Below are 20,650 nucleotides of genomic sequence, written 5' to 3'. Positions count from 1 at the left end.
TGAGCGCTGGACCACCGTAAGGCAATACCGCACACCGCACTCATGGCGGTTTAGAAGGCTGGCCAACTGGGATGAACCGATATCCCACAAATCTGGCATCATCGTCTTGATTCTTATATGGAATTGTGGTTCCAAAGATCCAAACCTAGAAAATTTCATCTCTTGACTGCGTGCTACAGAGCATTAATTTTTGCCTAACTTTAGTAAACAGTAAAGACGTCCCTATGTCAAGCAGGGTTTCACAGACAATCCCGTAAGATGGTACTCAAAAAACAAAAGAATCGATTAGTGGCAGCAGTACGATGTAGGTTTTCTGCACTGCTGCCGTCACATTTTTGTATGCGACCAGTGGCAAGAAAGTGGGTTTTTGTATACTTTGCCCACATTTCACTGTATGCAAGCGGCATCATTTTCTGTGTTGCGTTGCTCTTTCTTGATTTACGGAAGAGTTTAAGTTTTGAAAGCAGAGTAAAACAGCAATGTTCAACAGTTGATATTTACGATGTTAAGAATCGTAAAGGTATGACAAAAGGACTTAATTCAACAGATATGAAACATGTTTTTTTGTGATACTGCAGGTGTGTTAGTGGTATTAGATGTTTCAGATTTACAGAAGTATACGATAAATGAGAGCAGTCGTGATGAGTAGAAGCAAACTTCTTCACTTTTGTAGTCGAAAATGGGAGATATTAATTTTTTCTGATGTTCTATTCCTTGCATTACCTGTGAAAGCTTTGCTTCAGTACAGCTATGTGAATTACTGCGGTTTCGCTATGTAATCAGTCACGCGTGGTTACTGATAGTCTCGTTTTTCTGTAAAAAATACAGCGATCAGTCATTTAGGAATACCAAGGATATTCATATTGGCAGTATTAACAAACTCCTTGTCCCCCTCGAAGGCCCAAGAGATGTCGACCGACCGCCGTGACATCCTATCCCTTGAGGTGTCGCGCAGACGCGGTATGAGGGGAGGGGGGGCTGTGGCTGTGGTCAACACGCCACTGTCCCGACCGTTTTGCGGACTTTCCAGCCGTGGAGCCGCTGGTTCTCATTCTAGTAGCTCCAGGGTTGGCATCACGAGGCTGAGTGCATTCCGTACCAGTCCTCCCACCAAGGAAAACTCCTTGGCAGTACCGGGAATTGAAGCCGGGTGCCCCGCATGGTTGTCATCTAAACTGGCCACTCAGCTACGAAGGCGGACACTGAGACTGTTAGGTCCGCCTTAAATGAACGTCAAGAGCCGAGGTCGAACGCTGTGATGTGGTGGAGCTCTATTACGGAGATTAGCGATTCGAATTGTCGCGATAAAGGAATTTAACCGTAACACCTCATTGGCAGATGGAGGCGACGTAGCGGTGCTCTGTTCCTGATCATCTGGTGTTCTCTGGTGGTAAGTGGTCTGACCGACTAAAGGCGTAAGAAGCTAGTGGTGATCAGTCCATTGACTGGGTGCGTGAGGCTCGGCAGTTTTCTCTACGTTTTTCCAGCTGCACTGGGCTTCACTGTCCGTTAATCTTTGGTCCAATATCGGGAGAAACAACACGGTAAAAGCTAACCACAGCCGTATATACGCTTCAGCTGCGCATCGGCTGCATTATCTATAGAATGGGAATGGCAATACTAGAGCACATGCACTACGACATTAGTAATAAACCAATCCTTGATCCGTGTTGCCCTATTAGTTGGCGATTTACCTTGGAGTAGTTGTTGCTGTGGTCATCAGTCCTAAGTTGGTTTGATGCAGCTCTCGATGCTACTCTATCCTGTGCACGCGCTCGGGTTCCCGGGTTCGATTCCCGGCGGGGTCAGGGATTTTCTCTGCCTCGTGATGACTGGGTGTTGTGTGATGTCCTTAGGTTAGTTAGGTTTAAGTAGTTCTAAGTTCTAGGGGACTGATGACCATAGATGTTAAGTCCCATAGTGCTCAGAGCCATTTGAACCATTTTATCCTGTGCAAGCTTCTTCATCTCCCAGTACCTACTGCAGCCTACATCCTTCTGAATCTGCTTAGTGTATTCATCTCTTGGTCTCCCTCTTTGATTTTCACTCTTCACGCTGCCCTCCAATACTAAATTGGCGATCCCTCGATGCCTCAGATCATGTCCTACCAACGGATCACTTCTTCTAGTCAAGTTGTGCCACAAATTTCTCTTCTCTCCAATTGTATTCAATACCTCCTCATTAGTTATGTAATCTACCCATCTAATCTTCAGCATTCTTCTGTAACACCACATTTCGAAAGCTTCTATTCTCTTCTTGTCTAAACTATTTATCTTCCACGTTTCACTGCCATACATGGCTACACTCCATACAAATACTTTCAGAAACGACTTCCTGACATTTAAATCTATACTCGATGTTAACAAATTTTTCTTCTTCAGAAACGCTTTTCTTGCCATTGCCAGTCTACATTTTATATCCTCTCTACTTCGACCATCATCAGTTATTTTGCTCCCCAAATAGCAAAACTCCTTTACTACTTTAAGTGTCTCATTTCCTAATCTAGTTCCCTGAGCATCACCCGACTTCATTCGACTACATTCCGTTATCCTCGTTTTGCTTTTGTTGATGTTCATCTTATACCCTCCTTTCAAGACGCTACCTTAGAGTAAGCGCCCAAAAGAAACAAAGGTAACCTCTACCACAAATTAAAAAAAATAACGTACGACATGTCTAATAATTGATGGGAGCCTAGTGACTGTAGCATCACATCTAATAGTGAATGACTTGTGGAGAAGACCAGTGGGCAGTTTTTAAAGAGACTACATAATGCACTGTCTAGCCCAAGACGTGGTGCCGGGCAATTGCACCACAAGGAAGCGCTGACGCAGCGCTGCTTCTCTTAATGCAGTCAAGAGGAGAATTTAATCGAAGAACGTGAGCCGCAAGCACAGGAAAAGTGGTCAGCATACCGCCAAGCCTGCAACGCCACTTCCGCCAGCAATTACAATTGAAGGTAATGACATGAAATGATCGTATGGCATTATTGGCCGGGTGACCCCCGTCTGAGGTAATACGACCGCCTTGTGCAAGTCTGACCAACGCCTACGTTCCATGTCATCGTGCAACACTCGGTCACAGATGGCAGGTGGCAGCACTAGCGGTGGAGAGTATGTAAATCCTGTCGGGAGGGGTACTATCCTTCCTTCCTAATAACACTCTTTATGACATTGGTTCTGGTTGTGTGTCCGCTTCAATAATTTACATTCACACCTAAATTTAATGTAATTTGTTACTTCCTACCTTCACGCACCGTTCCTTTGGTTATTTAATTTATTTACTTTGCATTTTCTCCGGACCCAGTCCGTCAGCAGGTTTAATATTCTCACTCTTTGCTATTTCCTTTAGCTCTGTACTTTGACTGTCAACAGAATCTGTACCCAATTAGAAAGAGCGCTAATAGTAAGTTAAAGAGTAATGCTCCATTGTTGTCTCGTATATATCAAGAGGTTTCAGGACGAATGGGAAAAGGATCCCAAAGTCAAACTACACACTGCTTCAAATCAAAATGTTCGCACAAACAATGCCCTCTTTTCAGTGAAAGTGGGGTTAGAAGTATGGCAGCTACACTGAGGTGACAAGAGTCATAGGATAACGATATGCATTGGTATCGAGTAAAAAAGGTATAAAAGGGCTGTGCATTGGCCGCGCTATCATTTCTACATATGTGAACCATATGAAAAGGATTCCGACGTTTATTATGGTCGCGCGACGGGAATTAATAAATTTTGAACGCGGAATGGTACTTGGAGCTGGAGGCACGGGACATTCAGATGATGAAAAACGGAGCGATTTATCTGACGTCCAAAAGGGCATGATCATTGGCTTTGAGGTCAAGGGTGGAAGCATACCTGAAACCTCTATGCACGTAAACTTATCGCGTGCAACTGTGGCTGAGTATAGCTACATGGAAAAAATGGCCAGGAAACAACCCGGGAACCCTGCGGTCGCTACACTAACCACTAGACCGCGAGCTGCGGACCTTGCAAGTCATAGTGTACCTACTTACATTACCTGTCTCAAAGTGCATCAAGTTTTCATAAAAGTGCATCAATGGGTGATTCCCTGAGTGAGAGACCCTGTAAAAGCAGATGGAGAAACATCCCCCATGCAAAAATCCCAGCACGACAACTAGCGCAGAGACGCGGAATGTATATAAGACAGTGTGCGAGAAAAATAAGGTAACTGAGAATACTGGAAAGTCATCTCACGAATATACTCTGTAATTTCTTGCGTCTGTTTTACAGTAAAACCATTAACATCTGGAAGCTACAAAATTAATGAGAGGTGAATCTGTGAGAAATGTGCCGTCGAGGACAATCTTTTTTTTTTGGACCAGGACAGAAAGATTGCGTGGAGTCATACCTACTGGGAGACAGTATTAGCGAACATCTTACAGCTCGCGCTGGGCGAATTACCACCAGAGATTAATGTTATTCTTATACACTGATCAGCCAGAGCATTGTGACCTTAGACTTACTATCGATAAAATCCCCTTGGGGCGATAGCAGCGTCATGTGACAAAAAATGACTGCTAGTGAGCCACACGCACGGTTCATGTATTGTCTGTGAACGTGCTGTCCGCGTGTAGAATGGGAAAGGCGCGCGATGTATCTCAGTCTGACGGAGAGCAGATTGCGATGGACAGGAGGATCGGGACGAGAGTTACGGAAACTGCACGTCTTATCGTGTGTTCGAGGAGTGCTGTGGTGAGTTTCTTCAACACGTGGCGACCCAAAGTGAAACCACGTCCAGATGTTAGGGGTTGTGAGGCCATCCCTCATTACAGGTGTGGGCAGTCTGGTAAAACAGGACATGCGGCGAACTGTGGCGGAACTAACTCCAGACTTTAATGATGGGCAGGGTACAGGTGTGTCTGAACACACAGTGTACCGAACACTCCTAACGATGGGCCTCCGCAACCGACGACCCATGCATGTGCCAAAATTAACACCACGACATGGGCAACGACGACAGAAATGGGCGCATGACCATCGGCACGGGGCGTTGGCGCAGTGGCAGAGCGTTGTTTGGTCTGATTAATCTCGATACCTTCTCCATCACGCCGATGGGAGGGCGTGAAAACCATCGTCTTCCAGGGAAAGAGCTGCTTAACACCTGTACTGACAAGTCTGTGGCGGCTCCATCATGCTCTGGGCAACATTCACGTGGTTATGCACGAGTTCAATAGAACTCATGCAAGGCACCATGACGGCCAAGGAGTATCGTACACCGGTTGCAGACCACACACACTGCTTCATGACGATCATGTTTCCCGACGGCAGTGGCATTTTTCAAAAAGATAATGCGCCACGTCAGAAGGCCATGAGTGTGGTGGAGCTGGTAAGGAACACAGTGGCGAGATCTAATTGATGTACTGGCTCCTCAGTTCTCCAGATCTGGATCCGATGGAACACATCTGGGATGTGGTCGAACATAGCGTCAGAGCCCATCGCTCCCCTCCTCAGAATTTACGGGAATCAGGTGACTTGAGTGTGCAGATATGGTGCCAACTTCCTCCAGCGACCTACCAAGGCCTTATTGCTTCCACGCCACGACGCGTTGCCGCTGTTATCCGTGCCAAAGGTGGGCATAAAGGCTGTTACGTAGATGGTCATAATGTTCTGACTGTCACTGTACATCTGTCTGTAGTCTACTTCTTGAAACAATATTTCCAGAAAGTCATTTACAAATTGGTGTTGACTTGAGCCGGCCGGTGTGGCCGAGCGGTTCTAGGCGCTTCAGTCTGGAACCGCGCGACCACTACGGTCGCAGGTTCGAATCCTGCCTCGGGAATGGATGTGTGTGATGTCCTCAGGTTAGTTAGGTTTAAGTAGTTCTAAGTTCTACGGGACTGATGACTTCAGATGTTGAGTCCCATAGTGCTCAGAGCCATTTGAACCACTTTTTTTGTTGACTTGACTAATGCACACATTATTACAGCGTGCGACGGACTGCTCGTTAAACCACTGCGCTTGGGCCGTACATTTCCACTGTCAGACCTTCAGCCTTCGTTAATAATCTGGGGCTCAACCTCGGTAGAAAGCTAACTTGTTCGACCTAAATAAACAAAGCACTCAAAGCGTGAAAGTGCCATAAATACAATGTACATTCACCGCATTTTTCACCATCAGCCTTCTAGCTTTCGTAACTCCAGCTTTGACCTTAAGTACAGCTGGGTGTCCATTAAGGCAGTGAAGCTGCATTTGGTAGGAGAGGAGTTCAAATCAGGTTGCGTCAAAAACTGATTTACGTTTTACGTGGTTTCTCTTAATTACTTGAAGTGAATGATGGGATGGATGGGTTCTTGAAAGAGCAGTGCTGATTTGCTTCCGTTGTTGGCTAATCCGAGCTAGTGCTCCACCTGTAACGAGGTCGCCAACGACGGAACGATGGACTCAGATGTGTCACCGCTTTCCTTTGCAATGTGGCGCCTCTTTAGTAAGATGACGGTAGAAGATTTCATAAATGACCATCTTCGGCGCGTACATTGTTATTTTCATTTCCTGTCGTCATGGTATATAGACCAAAAGTCCGACCACTGTTGCGAACAGATTTTCATTTATCATAACAGTTTACGAACATAATCGAGCTATGGGATATAGACCGTCTCAAGCGTTCAATTAGTTTTAGATGTTGTGAGTTTGGTTCTCGAGAAAATCAAGTTTGCGTCACTTTATTCGAACCATTATCGTGTACGGACCCCGTTCACGCATCATGTGGGATGGCTAGGACCGGTATCCTCCCGAAAGATGTCATCCCCATAAACAAAAATATATTCTATATTATAATTTGCATTCCGTGTCCAAGACCACATCATAGTGACGCAATGTTATGGCTAGAAGCGGTCTGAGGTACTGTCGTGCGGAAATGCTTCTGTTTCTCTTCCTCCGCACCATACAACTGTTATTGGCGGCCTGTGCTTTGGACATCATGCTAGATGGAAGCACAGTCTAATGTTTCTGGCAGCGCAGTTGCAAACGGTTCACTTCTTATGCTAATTATCGGTATAGCGAAATTTTGTACACCTATATGAGGTATAGTATTTGTAATCCTTTTTACGGGGCGAATTTGAAGTCTGTATGATTCAAGGCTATGAGCTTAATTCAGCGAGGCAGTTTCACGAAAAGACATTTTTTGTATGCAGTGTTGAGTTACGGGTGTACGTTTAGTGGTTTCTTTGTACCAGTGTAAGTCATATACTCTCGTCGACGAGACGTTAAGCACTAGTAACTCCCTCAGTCCTCTTAGTGTATTACGAAGATTTGCAGAATGAACCTACCATTTTTACTGTATTATTTCTGTTTTAGCATTTCATATCCTATGAGATATAATGCTTTTTCCTTCTTTATAATACAGGAAACCACTATTGCTTAAGTAAACGTTAAGATTTATAATAATTTACTCCTGTGACAGTATAGATTCGCTCTTGCTTTGTAAAAATTTTATGAAGCTATGTGTGTGATTCCCGAAGACCGATAGTAATAACTCAAACGCAGCAAGAAAAATAAGAACAAGTTCTAAGACTTCAGAACATAGATTTTCATGTGTATATGTACGAAACGAAACTGTCATACTGTAAACAAATTACATAAAATTTAGCAAAGTTTCAAATGGTTCTAAACACTATGGGACTTAACATCTGAGATCATCAGTCGCCTATACTTAGAACGACTTAAACCTAACTAACCTAAGGACATCACACACATTCATGCCCGAGGCAGGATTCGAACCTGCCACCGTAGCAGCAGCGCGGTTCCGGACTGAAGCGCCTAGAACCGCTCGGCAACAGCGGCCGCCTAGCAAAACCACAGCTCATATTTTTAAGTACGGGATATCTTTGTAACCCGATATGAACTGGACGTATGTTCCATTGGAGATGAATTTCCGAGTGCTGGATCTTGCTATCCAAGACTTCGACGTCGTATTTGTTTTTCTGGATCTTCCCCACAAAATATTGTGAAGTCGTTTAGCTTTTTCTGTCCTCCAAGCCCCTAAATTCCTTTCACATTTTCGAGCAGACTTAAGTGGTTATGTTTCCGAGTAGAACTTACGCTAATTTATCGCAAAAACTCTTGAATGCGGAAAGTGCAACTGGTTAACTGATTCTTCTATTACTCAGATTAACAAGCCATTTCGATCTCGGTGCCTTTGCGGTGCATTTGCATTCTTTACATCATAACAGCGCTTTGTACTTTTTAAAAATTAGAAGTAGTATCCACAGCAGACCAAGTTGACAGTTCAATGTATAGTTGACAGACACGGGGATAAGTGTCCTTCCGACGAAGAATCTGAGTTCAAGGTCAATGTTTCGCGGAACACAGTTATTGGGTTCGTGCTGAAATTTTGAGCTGTTATAAATTTGAGATACCCGCGATACGAAAATAAATCAGTAAAACATTTTCCGTAATTATCCCACGACTATCTCAATGTTTGGGTATTTCCCTAGATCACGTCGAAATAATTCTGATTCTTTAACGTGCAACATGTTGTGAAGCCGCGTTTGAGAAAATATCCTCTTTGTATAAGAAGTTATACTGGAAGATTTGTGAATACGGAACAAAGTGCACCAGATAGGTTGAGTATGGGGAGGTGGGTGTGGAATCCCGCCTCGCGCAGCTCTTGTGCACTGGCGTTGCAGCAGCACTTGAGGCAGTATTCTCGGTACTTTTGTGGAGCTTTACGGTCGCAAAGCGTCATTGTTGTCGGCGACAAATCTCGGAATTTATGGTTACGTTCCTAGGAAGCAGTCCTTTGTACATGTCGCCTCCTTTATGACACAAGACCGTAACATCTAAAAACTATTGTTGGAGCTTCGTCAATCCTTTCTTTTCTTGAGATGTGCCACTTTTCATATCCGACGAAAACTCCGAACGAATACATGCGATGGATGTTATTCACGAGATAGCAGATGACACGCAATCAGATGCACGCTACCGATCATCTCTTCATTATTTATACATGTAGCACGTGCTACGCGTAAGTAGAATGTTAGTCGCGCGGGAAGAATGACATTTAAAATGCCTGTGTTAGGAAGATTTGCTTTTTAAATGGCTGTGTTCGCGCTGTAATTAATCTCATCTCGTCCTTCTGATCCCAACGGGAACGACCATAGAAGGTTGTAATACATGTCTAGATTTATTTAAAGCTGCTTCTTGAAACTTTACAAGTAGGCTCTTTAGTGATGGTTTGAGTCTGTCTTCAAGTGTGTGCCAGTTCAGTCTTTCCAGCATGTCCGCGCCATTCTCTAGTGGATTAAACAAACCTGTGACCAGTCATGCATGCTTCCCATCCCTGTATATGTTCTATATCTCCTGTCAGTCCTATTTGGTACTTGTGCCAGACATTTGTATAGTTTTCCAGGGTGGGTCGCACGAGTGTTGCGTAAGCAATCTCCTTCGTAGACCCATTGAAGTTTTACCAGTATTGTACCAATAATCGAAGTCTGCTATTTGCTTTACCCATGACTAAGCCTATGTGATAGTTCCATTTCATTTTCTACAAATTATTACACCCAGGTATTTATATGAGTTCACCGATTCCAAATTGATATGATAGTCATGCGATACTACGCATTTTTCGTTTTGTGAACTGCACAATTTTACTTCTCTAAACATTAAAAGCACCACTTTGAAATCGTCTCAAGATTCGTTTGAATATTTGTGTAACTCTTGAAACGTCTCTGTGAAGTCGTTTCATAAGACGCTTGTCGAATTCAGCACAACTAATTCACTTTACTACCTGATTTTAGCTCAATTCATGAACTCTTCCAGAAAGACTGAGCACTGAAATAAGGTCTATTGATTATTATATGTGTGTTTTAATGTGGGGTTTCGGTTTTGTTTTGTGGGAAACGCTCTTGCTTCTCGTTCGAAGGAGAGCACAGGATGAAGAACTTAGGTTTCCAATACCTGAACAGAGAGGTTTACCCATCTTAGTCGAGGGCTGTCTCGAAGGCTGTTTTTGTGTGTGAGGTTGATGACGGAGGGCTAGCTCTCTGGTAGCTTCCGCTGCACGGGGAGCTAGGTAATCTCTAAAGAGAAAGGGGCACTCTTCGGTGAACGCTTGGTGAGTACGGATCGTAGCTCGTAAGGGGGGTTTCAGGTGATAGGAAGCAGGCTGAGTTATTGGTCAAATACTTAAACACTTCAGCGTAACTGAAGCGTGTGAAGCGAGTTATTTTTTTTAATGATTTTTAATCTTATATTTTGTGGAAATTGCTTTTGTCTTTGTGTGTCGATTTTGTGCCACGTGTCTGGTAATCAATGACCGTTCTGGTCCACCACGGCACCGCAATAGGCTTTAATTTAACAGTTTGCTTATTTAACGAGCTACAATTTCTGCGAGAATATCTGTTCTTTCGTGCGCTTTCTACAAAGCAGCACAACAGTTTGAGTCAGAATGCATCAAGTGCTCTCGTTCGGCCGTTTGCAAGCAGCAGACGCAGTTAGTATGTTAAATAATTATCGCACAGCCTTGTGTAATGGTTAAACCTCTGTCCAGAATAGTGCATGCGTAGAATGGTAATGCAAATCTCCCTGAGATATTTTTGTGGTATTAATGCAAAGGAGATGATAGTATAATTTGTTGTGTTGGCCGAAGAGCCAACACCGTGTTAATAGAGGAGGCCGAAATGCACGCGTTTTAGCTCACGCCGGCTGGCGTGAGGAGGGAAGAACTATACTGACGTTAAGTCTGGAACATGACAAGGAATTAGAATTCAGAAAGCGGACGTAATTAGTTCGATACTTAACTTTAATCCATTAATGATGAACGTCACTCTTGACGGTACATGATTCACAATATTATCTGTTCAGAATACATTCTTGTAACTGAATATGGCGCCTTGCTAGGTCGTAGCAAATGACGTAGCTGAAGGCTATGCTAAACTGTCGTCTCTGCAAATGAGAGCGTATGTAGTCAGTGAAACATCGCTAGGAAAGTCGGCTGTACAACTGGGGCGAGTGCTAGGGAGTCTCTAGACTAGACCTACCGTGTGGCGGCGCTCGGTCTGCAATCACTGATACTGGCGACACGCGGGTCCGACGTATCCTAACGAACCGCGGCCGATTTAAAGGCTTCCACCTAGCAAGTGTGGTGTCTGGCTGTGACATCACAAATTGTCTCCCACCCCCGTCTTCTGTATTTCTTCTTGCTGTAGTTAAATTGTGCTCTGTTTCATTTTCACGTAATTCTTACTTAAATATTTCGAGTCAGGCACCAGTTATGTGTAGTTAGGATGTGCAACCAAATATTTAGTTGCAGTAAATAACCTATGTGAAAGATAAATTCTTTGGTGTCGATCTTACCACCTTACTCCGATTTCCAATCCTGAATTAATCAAGTTCCTTCATGCACGACACGGAGTGCTATTTATCTGGCTACTTAAAGAAATTTGCGTACTTGTAATTAAATTACTAAAGTAATTAAACTAATAATTTTCCAGCTCCGTTTTTTTCTAAATGGTTAGGGAGGGCTTAGGCTGGTGGCGACTCTGAATTTCTGAATTTTTATCATTAATTGTGTGAGAGAAGCAGCTAGAAATGCGAGATAGCGTATATGGCTCGATGATAATCGGCGTAAACATAGTAATACGTTACACTCTTTTCTGACAGTACTTCATTATAGATAACTGCATCACCGGCAGTACGGCTTTCGGAAGACTTTCAACAAAGCCCAGTGGCCTACAAACTACTGTGTCGCTTATGTCAAGTTGGCGTTCTTTCCTAGATGACTAATTTTTTTTTTGCCATGACTTCATTTTTCCCGAAGACAACGGACATTTTTCTAATTGCCTATGTGATTTCTGTTACAATTAACTTAATATACACCGACAGTGGTAATTTCTACCTCACTTGAAACTGTTTCTTCAATGCGAATCTGCAAAAAATTGCTATTATTTGTAAGCATCTGATTAAAACTAACGAATGACAACACACAATGACTACCACTTTGTTAAAACACGCAAACAACTTCCGTGACACCACGATATTAGAATGATGTCTGCGATCTCTGCACCTGGTGTCTAATTAATATTTAAGAACCTGTAATACAGTAATATGCCATACAAAGAGGGAAACAAGCATAAAGTCTACCTCTAGCGGGCGGGATACAGAACTGTTTGAAAGGCGTTTACAGTTGACTGTACTTACACCAAGAAATCTAATTAGAACAGACATTCCCAGTGTAGTGAAAGAAGGCGAGTCACATGAACAATATAGAATGAAATTTTCACTCTACAGCGGAGTGTGCGCTGATATGAAACTTCCTGGCAGATTAAAACTGTGTGCCGGACCGAGACTCCAACTCGGGTAGAGCACTTGCCCGCGAAAGGCAAAGGTCCCGAGTTCGAGTCTCGGTCCGGCACACAGTTTTAATCTGGCAGGAAGTTTCACATGAATAATGTTTAGTGTGGCATCTTTTTACCTGTGGAATATCACTGTTCATCTAATTCACGGACAGGCTAAAGAATAACGATAAAAGCTGCATGAAGTTACAGGAAATATTATGTTACCATTCGACGAGAACTTGTCTTACAAGAGAGCCTAGAACGAAGTTGGTCTAGATATCATGGGAAGGATTCGTGGGACATGCGTGGCACGAACTTTGACAAAGGTCGGTGGTTTGTACCTGTCTGGACAATCTCTGCGTCTGTGAATATAACTAAACTGAGTGTAATCGATATAATGTGCACTGACGGACAAAATGTGTGCTGTTAACGTGCACTGTCATACGCAATGTCTGCCAGCATGTATCGTGCAACGTGTGCTAACTTCAAAGCGTACGTTCTTTCAGTTGGTTACGATACAAACTGACAGTGTTATAACACTTTAGTATTGTACGTAAGACTGACTGCCATTTTTGGGTACACATTCAACATCAGTTTGAGCAGACCAGCGACAGACGCCGACCAACAAGTTTAACACATTGACTGCCATAGAATACTTGGGTTACCGACCCTTAGGGCCATTTAGCTTTTTTCATTTTTTTTTTACACTAAAGAAACTGTTAATGTATGTATAAATAAGCTGAAAATATGTCAGTATAGTACCTTAAATAGCGGTTTTTTGTGTGAGTTACGTATGACTCATGCGGCGCCAGAGTAAGTATGCCAGCCAGGGGAGCCATTTACTATGTGGCTATTACTTTTAGGTTGGTACTCCTCACGCAGAAGTTATGAAGGTGAACAAAGGCGTGTGCAAAAGCTTTAGTTGAAGTCATGGATATAATTGATGAAGTTACTCCGTCATTATTTAGGTCTAACTCAGATGACAATTTACCAGCGGAGTCTGCAAGTGAAAGAAATTAATGAAGACGATCTTCCACCGTTGGTGAAGACAGGAAGAAAAGTTTTATATCGACATTCAGCTATTGAGGCAGGCTACACAGGTGTAAAAACCAGCCAACAATGCACCTCCAGCCCTGTTAGTGCAATAACTGACACAGATGTTTGATACTGCAATGAAATACTTGTAACACCAGGAATCTCCAAAGATGAAAACCCTACAAATAATGTTAATGAGATTGTCTGGGGGCGGGGCTTTCAGTTGTGGGAAAAGACATGAAACATTATACTTCATTCACACCAATTTTGGTGTAAAAACTTTTGTTACACCAAATCTCCAAGACCAGACATCCTACCATTGCTTCAGATATTTTGTACTAACGATATTTTAGAGTATGTGACGCAGCAATCTAACTTACACGCCAAAGAAGTCCTAGAAAATCATTCAGTTAGTGTCAATTCACGACTGAGAAAATGGACTGATGTCACCAAAATTGAAATTGGACGATATTTACGAGTTCTGTATGCCACTGAATGTGAAGTCAAAGTTTCCAAATTATTGGTCAAAAAATTTCCTTCATCAAAACCCAATGTCACGAAATCATTTCCAATTGCTGTTACGTGGGTAGCATTTTTCAGATGACAATAGGTGCCCTCGAGAAGACAGTTTGTTACAACTTCAACCACTTATTGAGAAATTACTGAAAGATTTCAAAGTGCAGTGGTACCAGGCAAATCTGTTGTACAGGCGAATCTGAGGAAGGACGAACACATAGCAAAAGAAAATAGCATAGATGTAGCAGTGACATGGAAAGATAAGTGGGATGTGTTATGTTAAGTACTATTCATGGGCAGGAGAACAATATATCCAAATCAAAAGATGCATAAAGAAAAAAAAAACAGCAATGATAATTGACTATAATCAACCAAAGTCGTTTATAGATCTCTCTGACCAGACAGAGTCTACTCCGATTGTCTACGACGGTTTGCGGAATACCGATACATCAACAATAAGAACATCTCAGTGGCTGGATTCAAAGTGAAGACGACTTTGAAACTCCGCACACAAGATGCAGATGAGCTTGAGACATCTCTCATTAAAGCCATCGCATTGCCTTCAAATGGCTCTGACCACTATGGGACTTAACATCTGAGGTCATCAGTCCCCTAGAACGTAGAGCTACTTAAACCTAACCAACCTAAGGACATCACACACATCCACGCCCGAGGCGGGATTCGAACTGCGACCGTAGCGGTCGCGCGGTTCCAGACTGAAGCGCCTAGAACCGCTCGGCATTGCCTTCGAATTTCGCACTTGTGAACATGGGAGCAGGCATACGTAGGTGTATAGTGTGCTGTGTGAACAAGAGCCAACTATCAAGAAATGCAAACAAATTGCACGAAAATGTATGAATTGTGACTCTTTTTTTTTTTGTGCAGAACGTATTTTCGTAAACCAAAGTGTATATAAGTGCTAGAGGTACAAAAGGACCACCACACAAATATTATCAATTTAATTGTGGTCACAATTCCTGTTTGAAAATGTAAATAAAAACTGTGTGTAAGTATTATGTAAAAATATATAATAAATTGTAAAAAGGAAGTCCAAGATGACTGAGTCCGTGAATTGTATGCAACTCACGATTACAGGTGCCAGTAACTTTTCTTCGGATCTTGAAAATCGTACGTCACGAACATGATTTGTGAGTTACCACGGAACTTTAAATGAAAATATGCCCTTGAGTTGTATTTACTTCATGAGGCAGTCAGTGTGTAAAGCAGTTTGTCGTTACATTTAATGCACCTCAACGTTCGGCGTCAGAGGCGGAATGTTTGGGGAGCACCTGTGTCTGTGGCGTGTGACTGCCACGCCTGGGTGGTCTCAAGCTGGTTTCCACCTCTGCGCTGTCACGCGTTTTTGAAGTTACGTGTATACGTTTTGTCTAAGTAAGAGGTTAAGCTAACTGACGCTCTGGTACGTACAGTTTTCATTTTCTCATCCTGTTTTAGTACTGCTGACTGTAACGACACTTCTTGGTATACCCTTCAGGGTCTACAGTTTTTAGTTGGTTGGGTTTTATCTCTTTTAACTATCTGACGATGTTACTGTCACGCAGATTTTCAACCACAACAAAGTCACAGACCCTGAAGCTGAAAATTCTCCTTTTCTCGTTCCACGAGGGACTGATGACTCTTTAAAGTCATAACAATCTTCATCATATCTGGACCCAAAAGTAAAAAAAATCACCATCCTAATTTTCACAAATCTAGACTGAAACGGTGAAGTTAAATTTTACGCAGAAAAAGGGACCGTTTCCCTGTGGGTCTTCCATTCTTATTCAGTAAAAACATTCCGTGATTTTCCGGAGTAATACAACAGCTTCACGTGGTAGGAATATCATGTTTAAAAATGGCATCCGAGTGGGGCGGGGAGGGGGGGGGGAGAGGGGGGGGGAGAGAGAGAGAGAGAGAGAGAGATATGAAATTCTACATCGATCGATCAAGGACGAGAGAAGGAGATTAGTTAACCATTGTAAAATTTGAGATTGCATTAGGGTATAAAACTGGATAGTTTGTACTAAATTTGGTATGTATCTGTCCGTTGGGGAACTAATGAAGGTAATGAACTAACGCATAACATATAAATTATGACTTCAAATGGTTCAAATGGCTCTGAGCACTATGGGACTTAACGTCTGAGGTCATCAGTTCCCTAGAACCTAGAACTACTTAAACCTAACTAACCTAAGGACATCACACACATCCATGCCCAAGGCAGGATTCGAACCTGCGACCGTAGCGGTCCCAGACTGAAGCGCCTAGAACTCCGGCCGGCAATCATGACTTCCTCAGAATAAATTTTGGAGTACTAAATTTGCCGTGGTTTAGTAGCAGCACAAGATTTTCCCCTATTTAGTGCTACAGTGTTAACGAACCATTTCGATATTTGCTTCCAGTGACTTTGGACAGGAATTCCGAAACTTGTCCTGCAACGGAACACTTTGAGAATCCTAGTACTTTGATGGAAGAATTTGTTTATTTTGAAGGTTAACAGATTTTTAAAAGATGAGAAAAATTGGTTTTCTGTGATTACCTCAATTGTAAATCATAACTAGTAACAAAGAAACCATAATAAAATTTTGATCCAAAACTATTATCGTCAGAATGTCGAAAAAACGCTATTTCATTAGCAGTTCTTGATGGAGCACTTATTCACTTCTTTCGGAACACAGTCTGGGAAACCCTGGTTAAGGAGCACGACGGAAAAGGTCGATCAGAATGACTGTACGAAGCCATGCTACCCTTGAATACGCGTCCTGTACAAGTGTTTCCGCGTTTCGTTGGTAAAAGGCCACAGTACGGATCCAAAGATCTTGAGCTTGATCTCCGGTCATTTCTGGGATTTTTATCTCACTCTTCTTTCACGTCAGGCAATGAAAGTTAATGTGAAAAATGACGAGTTGCACCGTCGTTCGGTGTCCACGGTGAACTGTAAGTCGTCTAATAACTAACTGGTGGGCAGGGTCTGAGGCAGGCGTTCGGATGTAAACTCCATTATGGCCATTCCAAGTGAGGTAGTGAGGTGTTAAAAAGAACTTTGAGGTGGATGAGAGCTATAACACACACACACACACACACACACACACACTCACTCACTCACTCACTCACTCACTCACTCACTCAACCAATTCGCTGTGTCGATCACTCTCTTAAAAAGGAAAGGGAAAAAATACTATACGTAAAGGCCACTGTCACCATTTAGTTACAGTCCACAACACATCACTGTCCCAATGTCTTTGTTGGACGTCGGAAAAAGAGTAGTTAGGAACACTGGACGGTAGAGCAGTGGCCGCACGCGCTGTCAGGACAAGCTCACCAGCTCGACGGCGATCATGACGATCCTGACGGACTGCAGGTGTCTGGTGGTGGTGGCGGGCCGCATCTCTACAGCAGCGACGCCAGTGGAGGGGAGCGATGCGTAGACGGCGCGTCCTGGCGGGCGACTGGCTGGTGAGGCGCAGCAGCGGCCAGAGCCAGGAGCTGTGGCGGCGGCGGCGGGCGGCGCGCGCATCGCTGCGAGGTGTTCCGCGAACTGGGTCAGCGCTCGCCGGCTCCTCCCGTCTGCGAGGCCGCGCCGCGCCAGCGCAGATTTTCCCGCGGATTGGTGTGCACACGGCGGGCGCTGAGTCACCTTGACCCGGGCCGCGCGCGCGCTCACGCAACGTCCGCGAAGAGCGACACCCGCGCACGTATGCCGTCTGCCTGTCGGAAGCAAATGCGAACCATGCGGCCCTGAGAGCAAACGCAGCCGTACCCTATCAGTACTGGGTCTTAAGACTGTAGAGCGGCGTCTCGTCAAAGCAACCAGCGTGCTCAGTACTTATGATGATTTACACTGAAGCGTCGAAGAAACTGGTATAGGCAAGCATATTCAAATACAGAGACATGTAATTAGGCAGAATACGGCGCTAGGGTCGGCAACGCCTATATTATCTGGCGCAGTTGCTAGATCGGTTACTGCTGCTACAATGACAGGCTATCAAGATTTAATGGGGGAAACCACATTATCAGGCTGTTTGACACAGATTTTTTGGGATATATTTTGGGTGGGAAGAATTAATTATAATTTAATCAAATTTTGACAGCATTTCATTCATATATCGAACATCTTTTGTGAATTTTTTTGAATAATTTCAACCAAAACTAACAAAGTTACTCTTTGATGTCTGCTGAAGTTTTTGAGTACAGTTCTCCAATTGCGTGCAGTGTAGCCATTCCGATTTTCATCTGAAATCAAAAAGGTTTTGATTTTACATTAATAACTTATTTTCTAAGAATATGAACCTCGATGCAGGTGAAAATAATGAAAATTAAAAATGTTGCTGGCTTTAGAACAATATACACTACTGCCCATTAAAATTGCTACACAAGAAGAAATGAGATGATAAACGGATATTCATTGGACAAATATAGTATACTAGAACTTACATGTGATTACATTTTCACGCAATTTGGGTGCATAGATCCTGATAAATCAGTACCCAGAACAACCATCTCTGCCCCTAATAACGGCCTTGATACGCCTGGGCATTGAGTCAAACAGAACTTGGATGGCGTGTACGGGTACAGCTGCCCATGCAGCTTCAACACGATACCACAGTTCATCAAGAGTAGTGACTGGTGTATTGTGACGAGCCAGTTGTTCGGCCACCATTGACCAGACGTTTTCAGTTGGTGAGAGATCTGGAGAATGTGCTGGCCAGGCAGCAGTCGAACTTTTTCTGTATCCAGAAAGGCCCGTACAGGACCTGCAACATGCGGTCGTGCATTATCCTGCTGAAATTTAGGGTTTCGCAGGGATCGAATGAAGGGTAGAGCCTCGGGTCGTAACACATCTGAAATGTAACGTCCACTGTTCAAAGTGCCGTCAGTGCGAACTAGAGTTGACCGAGACGTGTAACCAGTGGCACCCCATACCATCACGCCGGGTGATACGCCAGTATGGCGATGACGAATACACGCTTCCAATGTGCGTTCACCGCGATGACGCCTAACACTGATGCGACCATGATGATACTGTAAACAGAACCTGGATTCTTCCGAAAGAATGACGTTTTGTCATTCGTGCACCCAGGTTCGTCGTTGAGTACACCATTGCAGGCGCTCCTGTCTGTGATGCAGCGTCAAGGGTAACCGCAGCCATGGCCTCCAACCTGATAGTCCATGCTGCTGCAAACGTCGTCGACCTGTTCGTGCAGATAGTTGTTGTCTTGGAAACGTCCCCATCTGTTGATTCATGGACCGAGACGTGGCTGCACGATCCGTTACAGCCATGCGGATAAGATGCCTGTCATCTCAACTGCTAGTGACACGACGCCGTTGGGATCCAGCACGGCGTTCCATATTACCCTCCTGAACCCACCGATTCCGTATTCTGCTAACAGTCATTGGATTTCGATGAACGCGAGCACCAATGTCGCGATACGATAAACCGCAATCGCGATAGGCTACAATCCGCAGGCTACAATCCGACCTTTATCAAAGTCGGAAACGTGATGGTACCCATTTCTCCTCCTTACACGAGGCATCACAACGTTTCACCAGGCAACGCCGGTCAACTGCTGTTTGTGTATAAGAAATCGGTTGGAAACTTTCCTCATGTTAGCACGTTGTAGGTGTCGCCACCGGGGCCAACCTTGTGTGAATGCTCTGAAAAGCTAATAATTTGCATATCACAGCATCTTGTTCCTGTCGGTTAAATTTCGCGTCTGTAGCACGTCATCTACGTGGTGCAGCAATTTTAATGGCCAGTAATGTACTTCGATTTCACGATTTTTTTCTCTAATTATGCAAAGAAAAATACCCTTAAAATTGTATCATCATCTGACAAGTTGGTTCATATAATTTGTAATTTTATAAAGAATCATAATATCAATTTTCGTAATGAGGCTTCTATACTTTTTGAGTAAGATAGCACGCAAATGTGAAAAAAAGTCATTTCGCGATAAACGCGTTAGAATAATGAATTGTCGGAAACTAGAAATTCAAGTTAACAAATAACATATAATGCTTACCGATTAATCTGCGATTCCAGCACCATATAGTAATCCTCCTCCCTCATAGGCTTCCTTTTGCGTTTGCAGCAGTGCTGGTTTCCGTGGAACTTTCTTTTGCACGGCCTACTGCGCCGTCCTTTAGACTCATTGTCGGCTTTCGAATGCGGAGACATTTCTCAGTCTCAGTTACAAACACACTCGTACAAGGCTGAGTCAGAACTGACTCAAAGTAGGGTACAGCGACGCTCTAACGTAATATAACCGAAATAATCCCTTATCTTGTTGCTTCTAGTACCGTCTATACCGTTATTTGAAAAGAAAGATACAAATGCGGGTTCCGTTTCAAACCTACCTTAATGTACAAAGCGACTGTGCAGTTGAACCGGTCAAGCCTCTAACTCTCCGCCCTATCTGCGCTCGAGCCTGCACCCGATGTGCACTCGGTTCTATGCTCATAAAATCTAAACGAATGCGAATTTCGCTTTGAAATTTTGACAGCGTATTCTTGGATAGTTAAGCTAACGATTTATGCGATTTAAAAAATCGGATTTTTTTGAACCTCGTAATGTGGTTTCCCCCCATAAGTATGTGTGAACGTGGTGTTGTACTCGGCACACGAGTGACGGAACACAGCATCTCCCAGGTAGTCATGAAGTGGGGATTTTCCCGTGCGACTATTTCACGAGTGTACCGTGAATATCAGGAATCGGGGTAAAACATCAGATCTCCGACATCGCTGCTGCCGGAAAAAGATCCTGCAAGGACGGGACCAACAACGACTGTAGAGAATCTTTCAACGTGACAGAAG

General features: G+C 43.6%; 1 protein-coding gene across 1 annotated transcript in view; it reads right to left on the bottom strand.

The window, feature by feature from the left end:
• The window catches only part of LOC124594278, a 53,205-nt gene extending 35,848 nt beyond the window's left edge, over nucleotides 1-17,357 (bottom strand). Inside the window, exon 1 of the mRNA XM_047132644.1 lies at nucleotides 17,163-17,357. Coding sequence (XP_046988600.1) covers nucleotides 17,163-17,357 — 195 coding nt within the window. The remainder of the gene's footprint in view (nucleotides 1-17,162) is intronic.
• Nucleotides 17,358-20,650: the final 3,293 nt, after the last annotated feature.

Source organism: Schistocerca americana, chromosome 2, assembly GCF_021461395.2.
Source record: "Schistocerca americana isolate TAMUIC-IGC-003095 chromosome 2, iqSchAmer2.1, whole genome shotgun sequence".
Classification (NCBI taxonomy): Eukaryota; Metazoa; Arthropoda; class Insecta; order Orthoptera; family Acrididae; genus Schistocerca; species Schistocerca americana.
The sequence above is the reverse complement of the archived record's forward strand: the minus strand, read 5'-3'. Positions and strand labels throughout refer to the sequence as shown.